Consider the following 25501-nt stretch of genomic DNA (forward strand, 5'->3'; position numbering starts at 1 on the left):
TAGTCTTTTTTTCCTTAATATGTCATACCAGGAAATTATACTGTACGATGATTTGGTCTCCTTACAATTAGTATCTTGGCAAAGTAAACTTTTTCGTATGGTTGTGGCTATTGTGTAGTTTGTGCAATATCTTCACTGATTACACTGATCATGGTTGGATTGAAAACTGGGATTTTTATATTAGTGTAACAGGAGGACATATTGAAAATACTGTGGGTAACTGAAACTTTTTGCACCAGTTTTGACAACAATGTTGCTTCTAGAAATGACCACAGGATGGTGCTATATCCTAAGGATAAGGAAGATCCTTTTGAAAAAAATGGGGGATTTTGATCAGTGAAAATAAGTTTTCCTGCCTACTAATAATAAATATCAAAATGTTATCATTTCTGTATGATTATTTTTGACCTCTATATAAAAATGTGTTACTGATGAGCTTGCATCGGTGTCTAAGAACTGAAACAGCTATATCCACTGACATGTCTAAAAACCCCACACGTATATTTTGTGTGCAAGCCAAAAAGCATACTGAGTAGTTGGTGAATTCAGTCACACCCTTTTAAATAAATTGCAGAAATGTCACTAATTTCATAAAGGATCAGATTTAATTCCATTAATTTCACTAATCCCTTCTGCAGCTTTATCTTCACTGCTCCCCAGAATACCACTTCAGTCTTTCTCACTGATGTTAATGTAGTAAGTCAATGCCAGCTGTGAACCTGAGTCATGAGAAGACCACTACTGTGGGTTGACCACCTCATGAATCTGGTTCATGAAGGAGCACCACCATGGACTTCAGAGACTGGCTTGATGTGGATGTCTGAAATGAGTTCAGACTCATCTGACTGCAGAATTCAGGCATTGATGGATCTATAGAAAGTAAAATTGTTTATGTACAATGGGTACTTACATTTTGAGTAAAGTAAGGAGACCATCTCAGTGATGGAAAAGAAAAAAAAATTAGGAGACTTTAATTTTAAAATGTAAAGTACTGTAAGATACATTCATAAAGCAGTAAAAGTTTCAGTAACAAAATAATTACATGAAGGCATTAAGATGCACAGCTTTTTTTATCTTTTTATAAAGCTTAGTGGTTTGCTCTGGAAATAGAGAAACCTGAATTATTGGCAATCTTTTCTGGCAGATTTCTGAGAAGTACTAAGAGAAGTTGGAAGCTTTTTTTAAATATGAGGCTGAGATTGATGAGAGATATATATCTGTATCTTGGAGTGAGCATACATGTTTCTCTGCCTGTTGGTGCTTGGCTGAAACTGCCATCAGGCATGCTGGTCTAGTTGGTCTGCTATGACATAAACTGAAGCAGCTTGTCTACTCTAACAACTCTCTTTTCCTAATGCCTGTGGTCAGCTTCAGTTTGTTTTTCATGTTTGAACATCCCCTATTCTTAATCCACTGAGCCAACCAATAGCTGTGTTTTAAATTGTCAATTAATCATCCTTGTCCTCCTGCCATTTTTGTGGCAAATTTTTCTTTCTTCTAGGTCCTAATCCGGAGTCTGCTGTCTCTGCGTTAAAATGGTTTCCTCTAGTCTGTTGCCTAAAAATGCAGGTCATGGTGATGTGGCTATGTTAATCTTACTAAAAAAAAAGAACAACCCCCCCAAAAAAACTGCAAAAAACAAGTGTTTGTGGGGGATTTCAAAGAAATTTATACCAGTAGTCAAATAGTTCACTAGTATTTGAGAGGTGGTTTAGATAGAAGTTTATTAAAAAGCTGATGTATGCATTTAAAAAAAACACAACCACAACCAAATAGCTTAATCATCTTTCTCTTGTCGCTTGAGAAGGAACTCAGGTTTCCTGGCTTATGCAGCCAATAGAATGTTTTAACCCATTATCTTTTGTTAATTTTTTGCTTCATAGTCTAAAAATGAGAGCCTTTCATTCAAGTATATTTTCTTTGTATATGCAGGTGGCTAACTTAAGTACATATCCGAAGAATACAAATAATGAAAATATCTTTATATTAATATTGTGTTCACTCTGGAGTCGATGATCTCTGAACTTGCCTGGCTTATTCTTCAACAAAAGTAAACTCTGGTAAGCACAAAGATACCAAACCTTTTAAAAGTCCTGTCTGGATGAACTGCTATCCTATCTACTACCTACCATGTCCTTTTTCAAGTAGCTGTATGGTTTTTGCTCCACTTGAAGCATTCTGTCAAATCTTTAAAAACAAGCAAGGTGTTTTTAAATATATATATATATCCCCTGTCTGTATTTAATTGTGGAACTTAGCTGGTAGCTGCAAAATTGGTGTGCACTGAAGATGGGGTGTTCCTTGAGCTACCCTGACCTAGGCAGCACGCTTGGCTTGGCACTGCAGAATGCTGCCACCACAAAAGCCTGTAATAGGAGGACCACTGGTAAAAACATCTGGGTCACCACAGTATAGTAGCTTTGTATTGAAAGAACCCAGTCTCAGAATTTGATGCTTTTCTTCCTTTTTGACATTTCACCTCTTCAAGTTTTTCTTCTCTTCCTTCCCTCAGATATTCAAAGCAATCTGTAGGACAGAAGATGAGCTTGCGGGCACTTTGTGCTTGCCTGCCACAGAGCAGTGCAAGATGTGGCTCCATGCTAGATAAATGGGTATACTTGGCCTGTTAATCTCATATGAAAATCAGCATTGGCTAGGAGTAGATGGGAGGTCACTTTTAGTCGTTTGCTCTGTTGGATTTTTCAGGCTGGAGAATAACAATCTTCTCAGCAAGTCAGTAGCTGAAACTGCTTTGCAGCTTTATTTCAAAAGACACATATTGTCTGCTTGTCAAACTGTTGTCTTAAGTGCAATGTGTATTGGTACCAATGTGGTTTTTTAGTAACTTTGTAGTTTAGTGTTGCTTAGAATACAAGTAGGTGGGGAGAAAACCCCTTAACAGCAGGACAGATTTCTGTTAGAAAATTCTACCTTGAAAGGGCATAAAATACATAACAATAATTTACCTCTTTCACCAAAAATATTGGGAATTTGTGAATGCATTTCATTTTGGCAAATGTAATTGTTTAGTACTGTTTTGTAAAACATGAACATAGACAAGGAAAATAACACAATAATTGAACTTCTTTAAAATGAAAGCCTTTGGGATATTTTATTTGACAAAAGAAAAGTTTAGGACATGACCAGACATGGTCATCTTGAGATTTTGGAAATTAAAAAAAAAAACTCCACAGTTCAGAAATTCTGTTCTTTTATTTACTCTAATTATAAATTTATTTTATATTCAACAGTGGCGGGAGACCAATGAACTTGGCATTTTGCTGTTAGTTTTATTTGCTTGCTTGCTTCGTTTTAAACTATTTACTAAATGCTGGACTCTGGGCTGAATTCACAATATTCTTCAGGATTACCTTTAGAAATAAACTGCATTTTCAGCAATATTTTTTGAATATTGTTGACATTTTCCTAATGTCTAAATGTAGATGTAATTAATCTTAACAATGTTATATTACTATTAAATTTTTGCAGTGTAGTTGAAATACACCACAGGCTCAGAAGCAAAAAGACCAGGCCATTTCTAAGATCCTTGCTTACAAATACTAGCATAGGGTGCATCTCACTGGATTTGATCGATCTCTTCTAGTGTTCATGTTGTGCACAGACTGAAACATTGAATTGGAGTGAGTTGCAGAAGTTTCCAAGACAGTCTGTGACTGCCTGTGGTCCACAGAGGACTAATAGGTAAAATTGTCCTGGTTTCTTGGTTTTAAGCTACTATTTGCAAAATATGAGAGTCAATACATTCAGTCCTTCCTAAAATCTTTTCCTTGCCAGTGGTGGGGGTATTTGCCGTGGGAGGATACTCTTTTGCCGGGGGAAGGAGAAATTATTTGTGTTGTAAGTGAAGAAGGTCCCACAAAACATTTTTTCTAATTGGGTGCAGTTCTCACAGTGGAAGGATTTGGGAATGTGTGTGCTGATACATTTGGAGTCCAAACCATTAGCTTATCATTTGAAAGAAAATCCCATTGCTGCTCATAAGCAACTAATCAAAAGCCAAACACTTCCAGAAAAGAAGCACGAAGACAAATCTAGGGTAGTGCTATGTTTAAACACATGCAGTAGGATTGAATACATCACAGATGAAGCAATAGTGAATTGATCCATTGCATCTATGGAAGATATCAATAAAACAAAATGTCACTATTCAAGTTTTAAATACTAGGAATCCACCCATTGTTGTCCCAGGTGGACTCCGTTTCACTAGAGAGCCCTGCAGCAATTCAAAGCATACTTTCTCCCCCTTCTCCATTTCTGCCATAGCAAAAGTTGTCATGGTGTTTCCATTTGGTGTTTTTCTCTGACTACTTGCAAGAGTTCTTTTGTACCCCCGGCTAAAGGAGAGTTGTCCTAATGCTGGTCCTGAGCTGAACTCCACAGAGATGACAAACAGGTAGACACCTTTATGTGGTGCTTTAAAGTAGCCATGTTCAGGGAAATAGCTGTTTCCATAATTGATGTAAGTTTCATTAAACCTCAGAGTCTTTTCTTTATCCTTTCTTTCTGAGAATCCCACATGGAATGCCACCAGTGAGTCTGAAAAAGAAAGAGGAACAGGATTTTAGTCGCGAGTGCTCTTCTCTCCCCAGGATCATCAGGGTGGGAGATAGGGTGAAGCCCTATCAGGCCCGATTTCTGTATGCTCCTTTGTAGAGCTAAATGCTTGAAATGTGTATGTGCCTGGGATTAGATCAAATGGTTCCCTGGAAATATCTGAACTGCTACTCTTGGAAAAGTATAAGGCTGAGACCACCCAGGAAAAAAAAAAAGGTAGCACTTCTTTGCTGTCCTAAAAATAAATTGGTTTGAAATACATTCTCTGCTTATTCAGTCTTAACTACAGTTTTGCAGCCTAAAGGGGCTGATTTTTGCTCTCTGTTTTATGTCCATAACAAAGGCTACAATCATAGAAGGTAAAGCTGTGGTGGTTGTAATTACCAGGTGCTTATGGCCACATGTTTACAGGGAAAGGGAACTGGCCAGTCACAGTGAAATATAAGCTGAAAACTTGTCTCTGAAGCTTAGCAGTAAGAGAGCAAGCGTGCTCTCTGGTCAGTCCTTCCTGTTCCACTTGTGCAAATTATAGCAGGTCATTCAATGTGCCTGTCCATGGTAGGAAGGATTTGATGCTTTGAGTATGCTCCTTCCAGACTCAAATAACAGAGGAAAAAGAAGCAAGACCTGGAAGCCTAGCACTCCCTATCACCTTCAAAAGAGAAAACTGCTACTGCGTTAATATGAGCATCTACAAACAAAATTTGTGTTCTAAATATATAAAGTTGCGTTAGTTCAAGGCCAATTTCCCAGCTGCTATAATGGTTGTAATTTTATTGGCCTCAAGTAAAGTGCAGCAGTGTTATCAACTTGGTTCTCACTCAAACTGCTTATTTTGGTGGAGGGGGAGGATGTAAATAATGTCAGAATTTCTCCCTCCAGCATCCCACAAGATACCTGATAAGTCTTACAACTGATATGTTCTCTGTGTGTAACTTACAGCAGGGCCCAGAAAGAAACTAGACCTGCACATGAGCAAGTAAAAGAAAAGAACTCACCTTTTTCCAAAAGTTCTGTCTGCACTGTATTTCTTCCACTTATCATTTGTGTATTTTCTCTGTGCTTCTCGGGCTTTTTCTTGTCTCTCTGCTTGTCTTGACCTTTCTGTTGCCTTCTCACTTTTCTGGTCAGCATTGACTGAATCTTCGCAACATCCAGACTTATATTTGAGGCAACTAATTCTTCATTGCTTCCAAACAGCTTTTTAAAAATCAGCAGATGTTCCTCCACCTTCCGCTTGATGGTTGCTAAATCTGCTGAGAGAATTTCCACAGAAATGTTGAGTGGCTCAATTACATTTGCTATTGTGTGATTGCAGCAAAGATTCATGTCACTTCTGGATTCATGCCTCTTAATTGCCAGGCTCAGGTGTTTGATATCATTCTTCAGAGTCATGATATCATTGTAAGCTGAGCTATCCAAGGAGTCATCTTTGGCAGCCTCATAGTTAGGTTCCATATGTTCTACGATGCTGTGTTGACTACTAACTTCATCTAGAGTAGAGGATGTTTGTGTTTCTTCTTTGGGATGCTTAGGAGATGTACGAGCATCGTGATTATTCTGTTGACCTCTCTCCAAGAGATGAGATCTCTTTATAAGAGATTCTAAAGTCATATTTTGTTCTTGGAGTTTATCAGAGATATGTCTGAGAGATTCTTGCAGCTGAAATACTGATGATATTAGGATACTAGGATCTTCTTCAAACAAGACTTCCATAAATTCTTCTCCCAGTAAAGCCTCCAGTGCTGCTTCATGCCGCATGGCATCTTCCAAAAGAGAGACGAAAGAACTATTGAGATACTTGATGTGTCGATGAATCTCTTCATCTTTCTTCTTCAAGAAGCCTATGTCTTCTGAAAAAGCCATAACTTGCCACTGAAGCTGTCTGTTTTCTTCTTGACGGAGATTAAGGGACTGATGGATAGATGGAAAAGCTGAGGAGAGCTCTTCAATTTCATTCCTCAAGAGATCTCTGAAAACTGACTCTAAGTGCTTCATATCTTTTAAAGTTGATTGGGTGCCTTCAAGGGAATAAGTGATATTCTTTAAATCTTCCTCCAGTACGTCAGTGTCAGAAGATATTCTCTGGCAATTACATTCCTCCATGTACCTCAACAGATCTGAATAGTTTTCCCGAAGATTTGAGAGAGTATAGTTAAGCTCTGATATCTGCCTTTCCATTGCTGCTTTGTTTTCTTCCATAATAACTGATTTCTCCATTAAAGTTATTGTAAGATCCTCTGGCCTATACTTTGAGATATTTTTTTTTAACTCCTTAAACCACCTTTCTAAAACTGCAATATTCTGAAAGGCCACATCTGACTCCATGTAAAGTTCTTTAAGCTGCTTTGCATGCCCTGCCAGAATGTCATTTATTTGTCTGATGGTTAACTGGGTGTTTTCATCTTTGGGACCATGATGTGAGGAGAGTTCTGTTAAATTTTTTTTCAAAGTCTCAAATTTATTTACAAGGTTGTTTTGCTCTTGTTTCATGTTTGATATGCTGCTGTTCAAAGCTAAGAAGTGGGACAGCTGTATCTTATGAAACTTCTTGAGCTTTGTGTCGGTATCTGCCTTGATCATGGTGAGATTATAGTGAATACTGGCCTGCTGCACTTGTAATCGGTTCTCTATATCTCTTTTCACCTGATCAACTTTCACTACATTTTCTTGGACTTTTGATTCAAACTTAGTTCCCAGCTCCTGGAATTCCTTCTTGGGCACAGTGCTCTCTTGGATTCTTTCTATGCTTTTCTTGTTGGCTTCCACGTCATGGGACAGGTTTCTTACCATGTTTGAGAGGTTCTGTAAGCTTCTGTTGAAGCTTGTCCACATGGGGTTAAAATGTTTCCTTAGAAAATTCTCCACATGGGGAAACAAAACTTGCTGCAGAAGTCTTTCCTGTAGATCTGTTAACACAGTTTAAAAAAATTAATTTAATTAAATTTAAATTCTGCTTTTGGAACACATCTTAATCTGGCCAGGGTAACTCAAGTATGTTTCTACAGTAACTGCCATCTTACTCCCCCACATCTGACCATATGATAAATTTTGACAATTGCAAAAATAGCCTGATTTTAAATCAAGGTTACTGTGAAGCACATTGCGTCTTTTGAGTCTGCAGAGAGTAACTTAGATATGTATTGACTGCCCCATTTAAGTCATAAAAATACTACATTTTGAAACCCCTGTACAAGCATTTTTGTAAGTGGCCATAACTGCCCATCTTCACAACAGTTCTTGGCTGATGGGCTCTTGCTTATTTGACTGTGTCATAATGTTGTTCTTTTTCTGATGCTTTCTACAATGCACCTTCTACTTCACGAAGTTATACAGCTTCTTAACAGCTGACTATTCCAGGCCAGGACTAAATAACTTGAAAAATCTGTGAGGTATGTGTACTAGGTGTGAATTATACTAAGGCTTGATTTCTAACTTCAATGTTCAAACTTGAGTGCCTTGAAGTTCACTGAGAACAATAGTCTAACATTAGAAAATGTGTCTGTGGCCAATGGCTCACATTAGTAGGTCAAATTCCATAGCTCTTTTTTTCTCACTCCTATATATGGCAGGAATAATGTTCCAGAGAAGGGTTGAATGTTATATTTTTTTTTTACATACACCAGTCTGATATTCTGCACATCAGAGTATATAACATGAGTATGAAAAAAGAACAAAAACTAAATCTAAACTCTGCATCCTCATAGAAGAGAAGAAGCCATAGAAGCAGAATAGTAAGCTAACAAATTTTAGGTATAAGCAACCTCTCTGTTCTGTGGTTAAGGCATATTCTGGAGGAATCTGCCTTTTATCTCATTTCCCATTTCAATTTACTCTTGAATTTAGTTCATTCGTGTTGGGATTGCAGCCATTTTTTTCTCTCCTTAGAAGCAACCAGCAGACCAAGGAATAACAGGGTGGTTTGGTTTTTTTTTTAAGTTTTCTTTCTGCTCTGTGTGGTTTTACAGGGCCTATTGGCAGGCTGGTAATTCTGCGTCAGACCTCTCACCTGAATTGCTCTGGTTCGCTTCTAACACCATGCTTGTACCGTTGTTTTCAAATATTCTCTGTAAGTCACCTAAGTTGCTGACTGCTTGATGAATATCACTTTGAAGATCATCCAGTAAAGCCTCATGATTTTGAATGACTTCCAACATTTTTCTTGAATCCACTGATGTTGACACTAATCACAAGATTAAAAAAACAAAGTCATGCAACGGAGTGCAGCGACCAGGCGACAGGTATTCCTACAAGACCTCTGAGAACACCTGTGTACTTTTTGCTCTGAAAATTTTGCGCTGACATTTGGAGGGTTTGTTGATTTATAGCACCTTAACTCACGGTTTCTTTGCAGAGATTTTTTTTCAACAGTGATGAAAAACTAATATATTTAAATATTAAGGGAACTGCAGCCACGCTAGCCATGATGGCAGTAAAATGCTCTTCATTTAAAATCTCCCCATGCCATAAAAATGTTCTGGAATGATAACTCCTTTCAAGCCATTGACTGAAAGGATAGCAAGGTTTAACAACCCAGAATAAAAGGAGAGGATGAAAGAGCCATTGAGGCGTTCCACTAAAGAATCAGAAGCATAGGGTGTAAGCGTCATAGCTGACTCTTACTGAGGGGCCCTTTAAATGATGTTATTCTAAATAGATACCTGCTAATTTGAGCTGTAGGTTTCAAAGTGTACGCTGAAAGCTGCAGAAACTGGTATATCCCAACTGTGCCATCCTGGAGGCCTCTTGCCCTCCAGGGTTACCTTTGACCTTTAATGTTTTATAAACTTAAGTCGTGCAAAGTAACTGCTTATTCATTTAGTGCTGAGAGCATAATGTAAAGACGACTCTCTTTGAGAGCTGCAATACTACCCTAAAACCAATTGCTAGAAGATACTTAATAGCACTGCAATCCACACCATTTCCCAGAGGGTAAGGGAAGATCCTTCTTGGATACTTAGATTGGTAGGATGGAGTGCCCGAGATACGGATCTACGGTACCTCATAATAGTCTCAAAGCTACTGGGTAGTTGCTCTATAACAGCATTTTGAATAGATTGTTTTTCTGGTAGACTTCTGAGCGTGGTGTGCTTTCCTGTGAATCCACTTAGCAGAGCAATGGATTAAACATCCATGCCATTGAAAGGTTTAGCACTCTGTACCAGCTGGCATTCTCACTAGGTATCACTGATGACCAGCCAGCATACAACTTCGAAACTTTTGGATGCTTTGTCTAAAGCATTCATGTAGTGTTATAGCAAAAGCCCTTATTTATGCCAATAAATGTAGTTGTGTAAAAACTTTCCCAGATAATGCTTTCAGTAGGGATATTGTCCGTAGCTTATCATGAATGGCAAGCAAAATAACTTCAAGCACATACTGTGGTTTGAGAACTCCTCTTCCCGTCCTTCAGTTTGATTTCGTGGCACCAGAATAAAATTGGGATCTGCAATTGAGATGTAATACATCTGTGAAAATGTTTTAGATGCAGAAACTGCTACAGTTTAGCAAGGCAATGCAGGACAATTTCATGTGTAGTGTAACTGATGTGGAGACAGGCTTCTGCATTGCAGTTTTCTTAGGGAAAGAACATATTGTCTGAAGAATTTACTTAGCTTGTAGTACAGCACTGGCATACAACATTGCATAAATGGTAATGCTATGCAGTAGGGTAGGGTTTTTTAACTCGCGCTGAGTTATTGCCCCTAAGAAGTCTATTGCAAACAGTTGCTTTTTTTTTTTTTTTTTTTCTGGGGTCCTATCAAAAGATCTGCAAATTCCTCTTCCTTGTTCCACACTTACCTGAACATTCTGGTGGCACCAGCTACAGTGAGTGATGCTGTACAAATGAGGAGGTAAAGATGGAGCAGCTGGTTTTGGTCAATGAGTGTAATGAAGGAGAGACTAAACTAGAAGCACTGCATTTGGTAATACCTTTCCAACATGGAAGTTGGAAAATAAATGAAGGTTAGGCTGTGGCATCACCTAGAGATAAATCTATGAACAAAAGCTATCTGTGAAGAAAAGCTAAACCTACAGAGATGAAAACAGGCCCACTTTATCTGTGGAGCCTGTAGGTGATTAGACATAGATTGTGTGGAAGTTTTCACACAGATATTTGCCTTTTTTGCTATGGTTGCCTTAATTGCGAGAGGGATTACCTTTTATCTGTTTAAATTCTCTTTCTGCTTTTGGAGAAATTATTTGCTAAATCATGCCAATGCCACGAAGCACTCCAGTTTTTAAACCACATTGTCTCCCCTCTCTTTTACTTAGCAGCTGCACACATCATTATTCAACAGTGCAAAGAGTTGTAGTAGTTTATTGTATGTAAAGGCTATTGCTAGAGCTTCCATGGAATTAACAGCCTGGGCTCTGTTCGTGTGTTGTAGAGCTGCTCCCCGCTCTAGGAGCCAGTGTCTGTGCAGCCAGGGTAAGCAGAGAGGAGGCAGCAATGCAGGCTGGAGAGCGAACGCTGCCTACCTTGTTTGAACTTGGGTACGCTGTGATTTCCCTAGCCAGATGGCTTCATCCTGTAAACTGACCGTAGGGGCATTTCACACACGAGTGTTGCTTTCTAATGTCACCCATTTCTACCTGGAATTAGGCATTCTTAGATGGACTTGTACATCTGACAGGCCTCCCCGGTGAATGAATACCTTCCTCAGTGATTACAAAGGTGCTACTAAGAGAAGAATAAGTAGCTAATGCTATTAGCTACTAGTTGCAGCTAATTACGACTTCTCCTTGTTTCAAGATATCAGTGATTTGGGGCATAGCAAACCAAAGGAAATAAGGCATCGATTCTCAAAAAAAGCGAAAACAAATAGGCAAACTTATTTCTTGCCACTGTGACTGGCATTTAGTCATTAATTCTCACACTTGTTCTCTAGCTTTCCTTACCACGCTGTTCACAGTCCTTGCCAATAAATCCAGGGCAGCATTTCCACTGCAAAGACTTCAAAACCTTCTGTTTCACTTGATAGACTGGCTTCAGAGCTGTCCTGTACCTGGGGAGTAAGGGTCTGGGCATTAGATTCCAACTTACTGTCAGCTGGCGTCACTCGGGGTGAGTTCACTGACTCTAGCAGCAGTCTGGTGCCAAGCCTGTCCTAGATGACTAATGCAGAACGCAGTTAAGAAATTTGTCATAAACTGTATCACTGCTGCTTAGTAAAACATTTAGGCAGTCCACAGCAATTTTTTCCCCCTACATAAGATTGCTTTTCAGGATTACTGCCTACAACAAGAGATGTGTGCACATTCTTACATGCAGACAGAATATAACTACTATTCAGTGAGCAGGGCTCCAGTGTTCTGCCTCATGCTTTATTGTTCTTCAGTAGAGATTTTTTTCCAAACATGTTGGCACTCATCTGACGCAAGTCTGAGAAATGTCACAGATGGCAAATTTATGTAACTATCAGAAACACAACTGTAATACTTATTGTAATAGAGTCCTTTGCAATCAAGTTTGGACTGAGCTTGAGCTTTTGTGATATTCTGATGAGTTGTAGAGAAAGTTTTATTTTTAAACAAATACTCCAAAATGTCACTGGTACCAAGGAAGATACAAATTTGTTAAAAACTCCACTAGAAATAATCATGAACCTTTTTTTTTTTTGTTCAGAGAAATTATTTGTATTAACAAATAGCAAAAACATTTTTGCAATCAAGTAACTACATAGATGTGAAAACATGCAGGTAAGTATTAAATATTGCTTCACTTCAAAAGTGTGTTGTGAGTCAATGTCTCCCAACTTTAAAAATGTATCAGTCCTACTACCTTAAGGTACACTATTGGCTGTCACCAGTACTCTTTGGGCAGCCAGTCCTTCTGAAAGAAGCACTTGGGCAATTGCACATCTCTAACTCCTGCCACATAAATGGTCTCACTGATGGCCACAGGCAGAGATTTTTTTTTTTTTTTTAAAGTTATATCTGTGTGTTATGACCTGAAAATCATGGAAAAGGTATGGTCTATGGTTTTTGCTGAATAAACGTGGGAAGATTTGAAAAATCACTTAATCAGCTTGTAGTGATGTACTTGATGGCTTGGAAAGGCAATTGTTCTCCCAGGTTACTTAAATGCCTGATCACCTTTGGTACGTAAGTCAGACCCTACATCACTTTGGTATTAAACTGAGCTGATGCTTTAATTCTTTTTAAAATGTGTCATTAAATACTTTTGAAAATATCATTTAGATACTTCAGAGAAAATTCTGTTTTCTTCAGTGGTTTTATTTAGGTTACTTACATGATCTTCTGGCAGTCTGGTGCTCCGTTTAGACAGGGCTGTTGGGAGTTGACAATGTACTTCTCCTTCATGCAGGCTTCTATGTATGTTACCAGCCGGGACTGCATGAAGGAACACCAGTTCCTAGTGGAAGAAAGTCATGGGAAAGGAATTTGAAGTAGGTCTTTTTAAGTCTCTGCTTGTAACAGTGCCAAGGAAGAGTGAAATGCAGAAGGGCCTTCTATTTTTTTTCCTTTTTTTTTTTTTTTTTTTTTCAGCTGGATAATGAGGAAAGTGGAAAATGCTTGCTAGATTCTCCCTCCACTCCCAGTTCATTTGTTTTCATTTGGGATGTTTATCTGAGTTTGTTACAAAGGGGTTGATTGTCTGAACTTTGATGCATTAGTTCCATTTCCAGTCCTTTCATTTAGCAGGAGAAATTTCCAACCCGTGATAACCTGCAGGTTAATGTCACTTTAAATGTCAAATTGCCTTTCTCGGCATGTTGCCATTTCAGATGCCTAATCACTGACTCATCAGGTTGAGGCAGACTGCTTCTGAAAACTTGATCCCACATAAACTCCATTAATAATCAATGTCTTCCTAAGTATTACTTCTTCAAGATAATATAGTAACTGATTGGATTTTATTAATTAGACTAGCTTTGAAATTATTTCTCCCATTACCCGCAGGAAAATAATATTGGAAAAATGAGGGTTGTTTTCTTGGGTTTTAGTTTTATGCTTCTAGCAAGGACAAGGTGAGTTTTACTAGTGTGGTAAATTTTCCAAGTTGCAAAAGGGGTTTGAGGCCTTCATCACTCCCTCATAGTAAAGCACCTGCAGAGGAAACAGCTCTCTTGTCATGAAATCCGCTGTCCCGGTTGAAGACCACTTGAATCTCCAAAACTGAGCTACTCTGTTATGTTAGATGTCCACGTGACAGGTATATTAGTAATGGCAAGAACTGGTCATTATAGTTGGTTTTTTAACATTGTTCTTCCTGATACTGCCACTGGCAATTCAGTACTTGAAAGTTTGTCACTGGAAAGTTTGAACACCCAAGAGTAAATCTGATGAGTGCTATCTTCACATGATTTGTGTCTTTCCCCCTCTGTCTGGCATCTCTAGGGGTCTGCTGTTCTACCTCCAGTAGAACAGCATCCAGTATCTTTGCAGCCATTACTATGAGCTTTAGAGCTTGCTGGTGTCAATGTATGCAGCCTATCTGCTTAAATGAAACCTGGAGAAAAATTAGAAATCCTATTATATGCCATTATGCATACCACTAAATTCCCTTCCTGTAAGAAATCAACATTAGTTTCTCAGCACAAAAGTAATATCAGACCTTATGCAGTAATGATCATGTCAGTTGGGGTATTTGGAGACATCAGGAAGTTCTTGTACTCCATGAGTTTGTCAGAGCTTGTGTTATAATGGAGTAGGGCATTGTGTGGGGGAGAGAGCTGTGGCTGATAAAGCAACAGCTGAACTTTAGGCAGTATATTTTTAAATGGGAACACAGGAACCAAATCTCTGATAATCAGCATATATGGAAAAAGTTTGCCCCTCCGAGAGAGTTGCAGAAACAATGGGGAACTGAGTCCCACACAAAAGCAGAAGCTGCGGCTGGGTGGCCAGGAGAACGGGGGGAAGCTGGAAACGTCAGGAGGGAAGGGCAGACAGCCTGGGCTAGCGGGGAGCAGTTCACCAGGCTTGCTGGCACATAGACAGCCTTTTTTGCTCCCCCATTTCTTAAGGAAAATGTGATGGCGATTTCAGCGAACACTCATGCAAGCAAAATTCTTCATCTCTTAGAAGCAGGGGCAGGAATCTGGCAAAGCCTGTGGCGCTGGGAAGGCTGAACAGGAAAGCAGGCTGCTGCAGCTTTTGTTGTGATTTCAAGCCAAAAGAGCTGTTTTGATGAGCTGTAGTTTTAAGGCCTTTGCAAGTGACTGGGGGAATTTCTGTGCCTATTATCAATGGGAGTCTTGTTTCCTATGGGACTGAACCAGAAGACAAATCATCAAGTTTTTATTAAATCATTACTCTTCAAGAGTCAAATGCTCTGCTTGTGTCGCCGGGAGATGCAGTTAAAGCCAGCAGACCAACACACATGCTCTGGCTGATGTCTGCCTCTGAGGTGTGCATAGGTCCACCAGGCTTTATCAGGCTGCATCGCTTTTCAGTGGTTGGTGTAAGATGAGTAACTCTGAAACGGAGACCTGATCTGTGCTTGTATTTAGGCTGTCCTCTCTCACGTGTCTGGCAAGCCATAGTTAGGAGTGGCTTTCCCCCCTCAAATCCTCTCTGCTTTTCTTTCTGGGGAAATAAAGTGAGCAGGCACCGCTGCTGCAGCTTGCTGGCATCGTTGCTAGGTGCAGTATCTTGGGTCTGCCTTCAGGATGCCTGCCAGGTCCAGGCAGGAGTCTGCATTCGGTGTGGAAACCTTCCTTTAAAAAAGGATTCTTTGGCTTTAGTGTTTTGTTCTTTCCTAATGAAAACAATCCACACCCCATGAATCATCATCTGGGCTGAGTTGTTTTTCCCACCATTACACAGCTCCCAAACAAGTCCTTTGAGTCATGTAAGCCATACAAATCTAAACCAAATGTTTACATGCATCAACACGTGTGAGCAAAAATGTAGCATCGTGTGACTGTATTTTTGCTGTATTGCACATGTAAATGCGCACACGCGTTTAGTAGAAAATACAAGGATTCCTTTTCAAAACCTGTTAATGTGGTGGGCTTCCCACTTGTAGAAAGGGGTTACGTTGTATCAGAAGTTGAATCAGTAGTTGATCCCGACTTAACTGTCCGAAGTAGGCATCACTAGCTTTATGTAGAATGAATAGCATGAAAAATGGGGAATTTGATAGACTCTCAATAAAAACTTCTCTAATGGTGGTCACCTTTCTTTATGTCCATTTTTCTCCTCACTAGTTCTCTCTCTCACTTGGTCTTAAAGCTTATTTGTGGAGCTGAAGGACTACATAGTATCATTTTTTGATTTTAATTGCAAAAACTTCTAGTGGTTTTGAGTTCCATGAAGCTTATTAAAATTTATTCTTTCATCAAATAAGTAAATAAAGCCTATCTTTCCCATCTGTAATGAGCTGCAATATAGATACATGTGCCCAAAGACGAAACTTTTATTGCAGTATTTTTTGCGCATCTTGTCAAATGCTTTCTTTAAGGAAACTTTGCTATCTGTAACTAAAAATACTCCTTAACTGTATTAACCTTGAAGGAAAATATGTCATTCTTTAATGTTAAGTAGAACAATGTAAAGACTGAGAAAGGCTTTATCTAAAGTTCAGTGAGGCAAGCAGGAGTTCTTCTGCTGGCACCACTGGGCTCCGAATCAGGCTATGAAGTTTCAAAGAGCTGCTCTTTCACAAATAGCACTTTATTTAGCTGGTTTCTGGAACACAGCAGCTTTGTGTTCTGCTTCTGCGTTTTTTCCCCTCTTTGTAATTATGTCGCTTCATTCACTGAATATATAACAACTTAACACCCTCTGCTTTTATTCTCTTTAATACAGTTTCCTTTTGATTCAAGCTTCTGCTGCCAAGGAGAGAGAGTAGAAAAAAGTTCCTCATGTGAGGAGAGCAGAAGAGCTTTCTCTCCAGTCTGGTGAATGGTAAAGTTTATCACAATAATGCAAGTTAGAGCAACACTTGAGGGAACCCTAACAAATTCAGGGTTACAGATATTTCATTTGCTCAGTTGCTTTTCCTGTTTTACATTCCAAGCAAATTAATCCTTTTTTTTAAATCAGGAAAAAAGCGTCTGAATAATTTTCTTTGCTAGACTAGGTGTTCTTTTTCCTAGGCTTTATTCTAATCTCCTTATTGAATAGAGTCTTCACATGCAGCCATCCACTTTTGCCTTATTTTGAGGCAAGTGTATTCTTGTCTCCTAGGTTAAATACATCTGATGACAAAGCATTCTGCATTCAGATAAGATTCAGCAAATTAAGGTTAGCTCAAGCTCCTTTTATTTGAACCTTTAAGATCTTTAAACTAAAAACTGATCTTAAAATTATTTTTTTCTTATGTTGGATAATATTTCCGCTTTTACTGAAACATAGCAAAATGCAGGCAGTTCTCTCTCTGATTCTAGGATTGGGCCGGGCCACTTTATGTCATAGCAAACAAAACCTGCAGAACCAGGAGATAAAGTGAGATGGCTGGTGTGCAGTAATTATCGCTCTGCTCAGATTAATATGGGGTAGTCTCTTTTTTCACATGCTGCCACACAGACAATTGCAGCGTGATAGTGAGCGTGAGTAATGCCCCCCAGCTCAGCTACGTACTTACTTTATTTTTCTTAGTTACACATTCTCATGATTGGCACTGCAGTGCATAATTTTAGACACTTCCTAGGTCAGTGGAATTTTTGCCCGAACAAAAGCTTCAGGACTTCAGGATATTGTTTTTCCATAAGTTTTGTTATTCCTTTGGCTGTACTAGTACAACTGAGTTGTCCTTCACCTCGGTTTCCTCAGGTTTCTATTCTCAAGGAAGCCAGTTTCTGTAATTACTTTGAAAACTCCTGTCCAGCCATTCCTGTGTCTACCACTGACAGAGCGCAAAACTTTTCAGGTCCATAACGCTTTCCTTTTCTATACAGTGCAAAAGGCACCAAATAATCAATTATTGCTGCTTAAGTGTGCTACAAGATGACAATAGAGGACTATGTTCTTCTAATTTAAACGAGCATTTTTCCATTGACTTGTACAGAATAATTCCTGATCTATAGCAGCTGAAGCAGAAAAAAAGAATGAGGCTTTAGCTATGGAATAACCGCTATGTTCTCTTTTTCCCTCAGTGCAAAATTCTGACAAGAAAAAGCAGCCTCAATAAAACAGAGGTAAAATACCACTTTTAAATTAATCTAAACTGGGACTATGCATGTCAGTTTTAAGTCAGACATATCTTTTTATTAGTTATGGAATGCAGAAGGTGTTCTGCTGTTGAAAAAGGTGCTGACTCTCTGCAGGAACATGATGTGTCACTGGGTTTTTAATTAGCAGACAGCAAGTGATCACTGGTGGTCTATGAGTGAATTCTCCAGCTCCTCCCTAGCAGCCAGCAGCCCTGTATTACAATCAGACAGCAGAAGCTCATATTTCTCCATCTTTCCCTTAGGATGAGTAGAGCTCCCTCTCAGGCAGGGCCTGGGATCTTCCTGTGACTCATCCCGTGAACCCCGCTGGTTTTCACTGGGGTTTAAGCAGACTAATTGATTTGCAGTTTACCTTAACAAGATGGGCTTTTCGGCCATCTTTTCAGAGTGGCAGTGGTAGTTTCAAATATGGTGATTTCCATACAGTGCTGGAAGTCTTCCAGAGTCCTGAGTAATGCTGGTTGAATGCTGCTTTTATTCCAGCAGTAGTGCCAGTTAGTCTGTTATCGGTTGGGACTTGTCCTGCAAAATGTCCTAGAAACTTAGTGCAGTGAAGGCTTTCTGAGCAAATCCAGTCCTGAACCTGGACCCTCACTGGGACCTCAAGAGAAAGCAGGCTTGGCTGGGAGCTGGTTTTGAGCCAAATCCAATTGTTGTACAAGCTACTTCAGATAAATAAATGCAAGAGGTTTTTCCTTGTCAGAAAGCATCCACAGCCAGTGCCTCATTTACATTATCCTCCCCAGAATAGAAGCTCTACAGCCTATTCAGAGGGCAGCTTACACTTGGATTTCATCTTTTGATTCCTGCAGACTTAAGTTCACCCCTACTTATAGCACACTCACTCCTTTCTCAGACCTTGTGTCGAAGCAGGAATTGCAGCCAGTGGCCACCTACTAGCACAGCTGTGCTGATGCCAGCATGTCAAAAATGCATGGGAGGTCAAGCTTCCAAGATGACACGCACTCAGGGTGCAGACAGTGTGCACCAAGGTTTGCCCTGATCACATTTTGGGCGTGAGTGTAATTTTGTTCAGGGTTGGCCACCGATCACTCTTTCAAGGGGTGTTGACCCACACAAGTAGGAAGGCATCAGATCCACGTGGTAATAGTGCTGATGGTGGTTCTGTGGCTGTGCTGAAAGGAGAGATCCCTTGCTATCTGCTGAAAGAATGGATTGCTGCAGCTTGCGCTAATGAGCTGTGAAATAAAACAACCCTTTGGGCATAGAGGGTTTGATAACTCCCGTATCGCATGCAATGAAGCTGTGTCATTTGCATCAAACATGCTAATGGAGAGCCATTCCACCTGCAGCTGTGCAGCTCAACAAGAGCCAAATATCGGAGAATTTCCTAAAGTCCTGAAAGGAGCCAAGTGCCTAACTTTGATAGGAAACCATTGCTTCTGTTAATGAACTTGGCACTGCGAAAGCTATTGTTGAGCACTCAATGGCCGTTCCACTGGTTTGCAGGATGTCACAGGCTGAAGGTCACATTTAGCTGCATTTCATCCAAACCTGTTTTATTTTAAGCATATGTTCTGTGCCCCTTTGGGGAAATTTCAGTATCCCATAAGCTTCCTACAAAAGTCCCCATCTAGTTTTGAAGAAATAGATGAGTCAGTGTGAAAATGGTCTTAATTAAATCAATGGATGTTTTCCTGTAAAAGCAGGCAAAAAACTAAGCTATTAAGCTTGAGCATTGTTCTGACTTTCTTTAGAATAAGACTGATTGGGGTTTTCTCTGCTTGTCTACCCTTTAGAGGATAGTTGTTCTGTATTTTGACACACTGGGTAATCATAAAAATGTGGCTGTCTTGGTGCCGAATTAGAGGAAGAGCTCTGTGTTTCAGTGAGATAACAACGCACCTGGCTGGCATCAGGAAGCCTCCCTCTAATCAAGGGTGACTTCACAGAATCCTGTGTCCAAACCTCAAAACATGTTAATGTGATTAAGGATTTACTTATGCTGAAGATTTCTGCCTTTCCTATTTATATTTCAGGTAGTGGGGTTTGGGGATTTTTTTTGGTTTTACTTTTTTATTTTTTTGCGGACATTGTAATTGTAAGAAAAATCCCAACAAATGACAGGCTGAATGTGTGTTTGTGGATTAAAGAGAAGGAAGGAAAACTAAACCACCTACTGAACTGGAGGGCAAATCCAAAACAGGGGCTACTTGGCAATGAATACACTTTTGGAAAGACAGAGAAGTTCTGTGACACTTTGTCATAGATGGGGAAACCAGCTTTAGTTGCCCTGCTCCTTCCCATTTCATCACCACAGTCCATTTCTCCCTTGCTGGGCGAGCCATCTGTTTGGGGACCGACTCTGTCGGTGTGGTTACTGAGGGGGAAAGTTAAAAATAACCTCTGCTTTTTCCTAAGATTATTTTTAACCTGGAATGCTTAAGTCATCTGGTTTACAGTGTTACTTGACAGATGGGTCAGGCCAACTGAGGGTACAGGCAGGTTTGAGCTTTGCTGTCAGGGCTAGCTTGTGATGGGATTGCACCTTTTAGATGCTTCATTTAACTTTTTTTTTTTTTTTTTTTTTTAAGGAAATATGAACACTAAGTGCATGAAATCTGAGTTGTCAACCTGACTGTTCTTGGTGTTGTGGGCACGTAGATTAGATTAAAGCCGGCTGGCTGCGATTCTGCTCAGTGCTGAGAAAAGGTAGGAGCCTTGGTCTACAGTGCTCCACCAACAGTGCTTCAGTTCATTACTTGATTTGAGAAATAATCTGTTTGTAGGGAGCGAAAACAAGCCCTTCTGAGTGTAATTACAATAGAGGTCTTTCCAGGGCCAGGGAACCTTTCCTTTCGAAGGCAGAATTGCCCTGTTCCTGGCCCCCATACAGCCGCATGGAGAAGGACACGTGTGTCCAGGTCTTTCTGCCCAGGTCTGAACTGTACAGCCTACGGGAGGGCACGCAGCTGTATACTTACATGGCCCTCTCCTTCAGCTCCCCTGAGGTCAGCTCGGCACCATGCCTTCCTCAGGCATGTGTCAGTACCAAGTATTTGATGGAAGTGGCTCTAAAGAAGGAAAAATCTCCAAGGTGGCTTGTCAATTTAGGACAAGTTTTCACAAGCTATGAGGTATGCCTTCCACATAGCAATTGTCAGGATGAGAATAGTGGTGTATTATCTCATTGACGTATTTATTCTCCCTTCCAATATGACTTGATCAGACAGCAGTTGAATTGGTTACACCTAGTGGTAAGTATTAGAGTAGGTGATGAGCTAATGCAAAGCTAATGCAAGCTCTTATTTGATATTTACTGGGTCACTTTTAGAACTTCCACATACCTGATCATGTCCCAGGCAGCTTTTCAAGCCTCATTTTGGCTACCTGTATCCACACACGGGAAAGCCAACAGTAATAACAGAGCGTTCCCATGAAGTTCTGCATTAGGCATCCGTTTTATATGGGAAATGAAGCGTGAAAATGTATTTATTGTCTATTTTGGGTATTACACACTGAATATGAAATCCAAAACCTGTTTTTACTGTTCTTACTCTTCATCTTCCATTGCTAAAACAGATGCTAATATAGTCCAGCAATTTCACAGTACAGATCTCTTCATATACTTGTGCTTTCATTTCCCTTTTTAATTCTGCTGAAAGTTTGGGTACGCGTGGATCCATTTACCTCAGACATAGAATAAAGTATCTAAAGTCAAACTGATCAGCTCCTATGAGGCACAGCTGCTGGGGAGAAAAGGAAAAAAAAAAAAAGTGATTTCCTTTGGAAAATTGGCCTCCTTTGATAGATTTGATTTTCTAAGTAACATGTGCAAACACCTGTCCGCTTTGAACATGCAGAGCTTCTCCTGTTTGCTCAGATATAAGCAACAGCTGAGATACTAAACTGTTACCTAGTTCTTCATCAAAAGAATAGTTGAAACAAGAGGGTTATTATCGACATGTTTCTCTTTTTAAAAAAGTCACCTAAAGGCCAGTGACTTCTTACCGATTTTCTTGTTTTAAAACTCTTATTAGAATAATCTTGTTATTCTGAGAGGAATTCATTAGTAAAGTAACATATCCAAGCATTTGACTGGGATCTAATGAGTTATTTCACCTGACATGTTGAAATAGAAACCAGAGGATTCTGTCTCACTAATTACCTTGGACATATTAGTTGTGATGGTCTCAATTATTCAAATAACTGCAATAAGAAAAATAATACTATGAATTTTTTAAAAATGTAAGAATATTTTGTAACAACCACTATTCCCAACACATAGGGAAAATAGCAAGAGGTTGGAGAAAAACACATCTTTTTTGTTAGAAAATTGTGAGAGTCAAAACTTTGTCTCAGAGACAAAGTCACCATAGATTTTGTTTGTCTCCTAGTTCTGAAAATAAAGTATTTTCTTATTTCAAAAGCAAACTAGAAGTGGGACATAGTTTTGGTAGAAAATTGTTTAATGGCATGTCTTTATCTCCCTATATCTCCCAATTCCTGATTAACTCCTGATGTTTTTCTTCTTGCTCTCCCCTTTAGAAATATAAGCCCAGTTCCTTGATGTTTTTTCCAGAGCATGTGTCACACTTGTAGGGAGGAAATATCAGATTCATGACAATTTCTTGTCTATGCATAGCAGGGCACTCCAGCCATGAGCAGCTGACATGCACTTGAGGACTTCAGACTCTCAAGGTACATTGCTGCAACCATTTGCAGTGATTTTTAGAACTTGGAGTGCAGTTACAAGGGGAGCCATGCTGTCCCTTCTTATTTGCACTTTCTCCCCTCACTTTTGGACATAATTCCTCTCAAAGTGTCAAATTTCTTTCATAAGACATACCAGCTTCCTGGGCTTGTGTGCACTATAAACGTGATAGCTCTAGCAAAGGAACAAATACATTAAAGCTATTGCTAGGCTCAATTTTGATTGCCTGTAGTCATCAATATAGCTTTATAATTGGGAAGAATGTTATGATTTGACTTCTTATGTAACTGTCTCCATAAAAGGAGGAAGTATTTCTCTTCTTGGGAGGAAATTAGGATGAGTAATAGTTGGTGCTGAACTGAATTACACAAGCTGGTGCTGAACAAAGTTACATAGCAAAGGAAGAAATCCCTATTAGGACAGTATATTACAGCATCTTGCTGACCTATATGTGCACCTTTTTACACTGTTGAATTATCATAGTACTTATGGTTTTCAGAATGCTTTTGGCATTTCAACCAGCAATCAAATGATTACCACCTTGCAGTATAATGTGCAAGTCCAGAGTACCACTTAGGCTTTGTTTTCCTTCCTCTGACAGTGTCTGAAATGCATTAACCAGGAGTTGGTGAATTAACAGTGCATGCATGTCATTATTGAACACTACCCATCAGAAAACTGGAAGTTAGCACTTACAGGCTTTAGAAAATGACTTAAGGTTAATGGTCGGAGGTACAGATTTTGGAGAAGATGTAGTATGAAGGACAACAGGGTTTTAATGCACTCGCCACGCTACACACAGAAGGGAGGCCTTAATTTTACATGTAGATGAGATTAGAAACAAGATTGCATACTTTAGTGTGCATGAAAGGAACGCATGACATGAGCAAAGTTTTGTAGTCTCTTTCCATCTCCCTTTTTTGTTTCCTCAAGAGCATTTTAAGGGAAAAATACCAGGGCATCCTAAAGCACTGAGCTGCGAACAGCACTCGCTGTGCTGCTGTTTCAGCTCTCCCAAACAGAGTTCTGCAGTACCCATCCATCAGGGCTATAAAAGATTCATTCACTGTCTTGCTTGGTTTTCATCTATTTTAAACATTTAGAGACCTACTTACGTGCCCTGTAAAACTTACAATAATCATAGTGTTTGGAAATCTTTCTAGTGAAGCACATGCCTTTTCCATGCAGGATGGCTACTCTTCTGCTGTAAATTATCATGAGAAGCATTTCATTGTCACAAAAACCTTTTGCGGGGGTTGAACTTGTAGTAATTTTCATGCTTATATATTATTCCTTACTTTGTTATATTTACTCCTCACTATTTTTATTTTGCTAACTCCTGCCATTCTCTTTCCCTCTCCATTTCCAAGGCCCAAGTCTGCAGCCAGGCACATCCCGGTGATGGGCAAAGATTGCCATGGTCAGCAAAAATAATCAGCATTGCTTTGTGATGAGAAAAAGTCAGTAAGATAATTTCCTCTAGTTCTGCTTTGCCAGAAATAGTGTTTTATTTTATGGTGCTACAGCAGAACTGGAAGGCTTCACATCTGCCAGGTATGTCCAGACCCCGAACCCCATTCTGCTGTCTTGGACTAGGCAAAGAGCCAGTCCCATCGGTGGTTTCATCCTCCACAAGCAATTCAGCTTTCTGTTTCTGTAGTTAAACCATTTAAACCCCTCCTGTTTGGTTATAGATTGATCCCTAAAATCTAATATATTTTAATGAGAAACTTCTTTTGAAAATGGTCCTTTATCAACAGGGTATAAAGGTATCAGGCAGGATTGCACGATCGTTACAAGTAAGACAGACACATTAGAGTACTTACCCATTTTGGGACTGTGGGCTTGCAGCTTCAGAATCCTCTCTCTCTTCCTGATGTGAGGAGATCACGCTTGAAGGGTAATCTTGAGTATCCTCCCTGAGCCTTTCTGCTTCCCAATAACCTTCTTCCTCATGCAACAGAGGAGTCCTCTGGGGGTATGCAGAGGTCTCATAAATTTGTGGCTTCGAGCTGTGCACTGAACTAGCACGATACCCATGATGGTCTGGGTGTTTGACCAGCTTTGCCAATGCTATTGTATTACAGATGAGCAAAAGCTTCACTAGCATCATGGGGTTTTTCCCACCCAGTTACACCTGTCTCTTGTTCTCCTCTCTGAAGCTCAGCCTGGATTAATTCAGGAATGCCCTGGCAATATTCTTTAACTGGAAAGTTGGAAGAAGGAAAGGGAAAAAAAAAAAAAAAAAGATTTGTAACAAAGAGCGGAAAAAGCTTTTGACCCTCCCAGCTACTCTGGAAATGTCCGTGGCTATTGAACAATGTGAGTCTGGTTCCTGTGTGGGGCTCAAACGTCTCTGACAGAGGGGAAAAAAAAAGGTGGTAGGAATATAGCTTATTCAAGGAACTTCTGAGCTTGGCTGCCTTCTAAACTTATCTGTGAACAGGAACTCAGCTTCTATCAACTGCCTTCTCCCTCAGGCACAGGAAAAGGATGTTAGCTTAAAGGAAAGGAAGAGAAAAGAAAGGAAAGAAAATACCGAGTGGTGTAACAGACTCTTGTTACAGTCCCAGAAAATGTCACAGACCTGCTTGCTCCAGTATCTGCACGTGGGTTTTTTTCTACAACTTAAAGGCTGAAATACCCTGGCTTTAGCAGCAGAATATTCATGGTATGTACACCAAATTATGGGCATTAAGGGATTCGGAGTAAATGCACAGCAAAAAAGAGCTTACAAACATCCATTTTTGTGTGGCCTTTGCAAAGTAGCTCTGTGAATCATACTCTGGTCCCATCAAAGTGAAAGATTTTCATGAAGTAGTCCTTCAGAGAGGTCAGGATTATTGAGCATTTTTAAGAATTTCTGTTTGGGTTGTCATCTCTGGATCTCACACCTAGGTTTTTTGTGTGGTTTTAATTAGCGTTACAAAAAACACTTGCCAAGAGCTGCTGTAAAGAGCTACCTCTGTCACCACATCCTAATAATAAAAAAAAAAAAGGCCGTGGAGGTTGAATGTAGTTTTCTTACTAGTTTTGCTTTACTTGATGGTGCTGCTTTTAGTTTTGTTGCTATCATAAGCTGTATTTCTTTCCTCACTGTCTT

General features: G+C 39.7%; 1 protein-coding gene across 2 annotated transcripts; it reads right to left on the reverse strand.

The window, feature by feature from the left end:
* Positions 1 to 67: 67 nt before the first annotated feature.
* On the reverse strand, positions 68 to 25011 carry MMRN2 (multimerin 2). Of its 2 annotated transcripts, XM_052798811.1 has the most exons (7): positions 24225 to 25011; positions 12833 to 12955; positions 11479 to 11585; positions 9956 to 10021; positions 8585 to 8758; positions 5574 to 7484; positions 945 to 4557 (listed from the first exon to the last, which is right to left on the reverse strand). In XM_052798811.1, the coding sequence occupies exons 1-7, from the start codon at positions 24509 to 24511 to the stop codon at positions 4169 to 4171; spliced, it is 3057 nt and encodes a 1018-aa protein (XP_052654771.1). In that variant the 5' UTR covers positions 24512 to 25011; the 3' UTR covers positions 945 to 4168. The 2 variants fall into 2 exon arrangements, with proteins under 2 accessions (XP_052654772.1, XP_052654771.1); XM_052798812.1 differs by lacking the exon at positions 8585 to 8758 and having other exon boundaries at positions 68 to 4557.
* Between the last annotated feature and the right edge of the window lie 490 nt (positions 25012 to 25501).

Source organism: Harpia harpyja, chromosome 10 (assembly GCF_026419915.1).
Source record: "Harpia harpyja isolate bHarHar1 chromosome 10, bHarHar1 primary haplotype, whole genome shotgun sequence".
NCBI classification, from domain to species: Eukaryota; Metazoa; Chordata; class Aves; order Accipitriformes; family Accipitridae; genus Harpia; species Harpia harpyja.

Bases quoted from the DNA above. Each gene is read 5' to 3' on its own strand.
- MMRN2 (XM_052798811.1), bottom strand. From the start codon at position 24,511: ATGATGCTAGTGAAGCTTTTGCTCATCTGTAATACAATAGCATTGGCA. The intron at 12,956-24,224 runs GTAAGTACTCTA...TTCTTCCACTAG, and splicing joins AGCCCACAGTCCCAAAATGG to GAACTGGTGTTCCTTCATGC. The intron at 7,485-8,584 runs GTGAGAGGTCTG...CTGTGTTAACAG, and splicing joins AGCGAACCAGAGCAATTCAG to ATCTACAGGAAAGACTTCTG.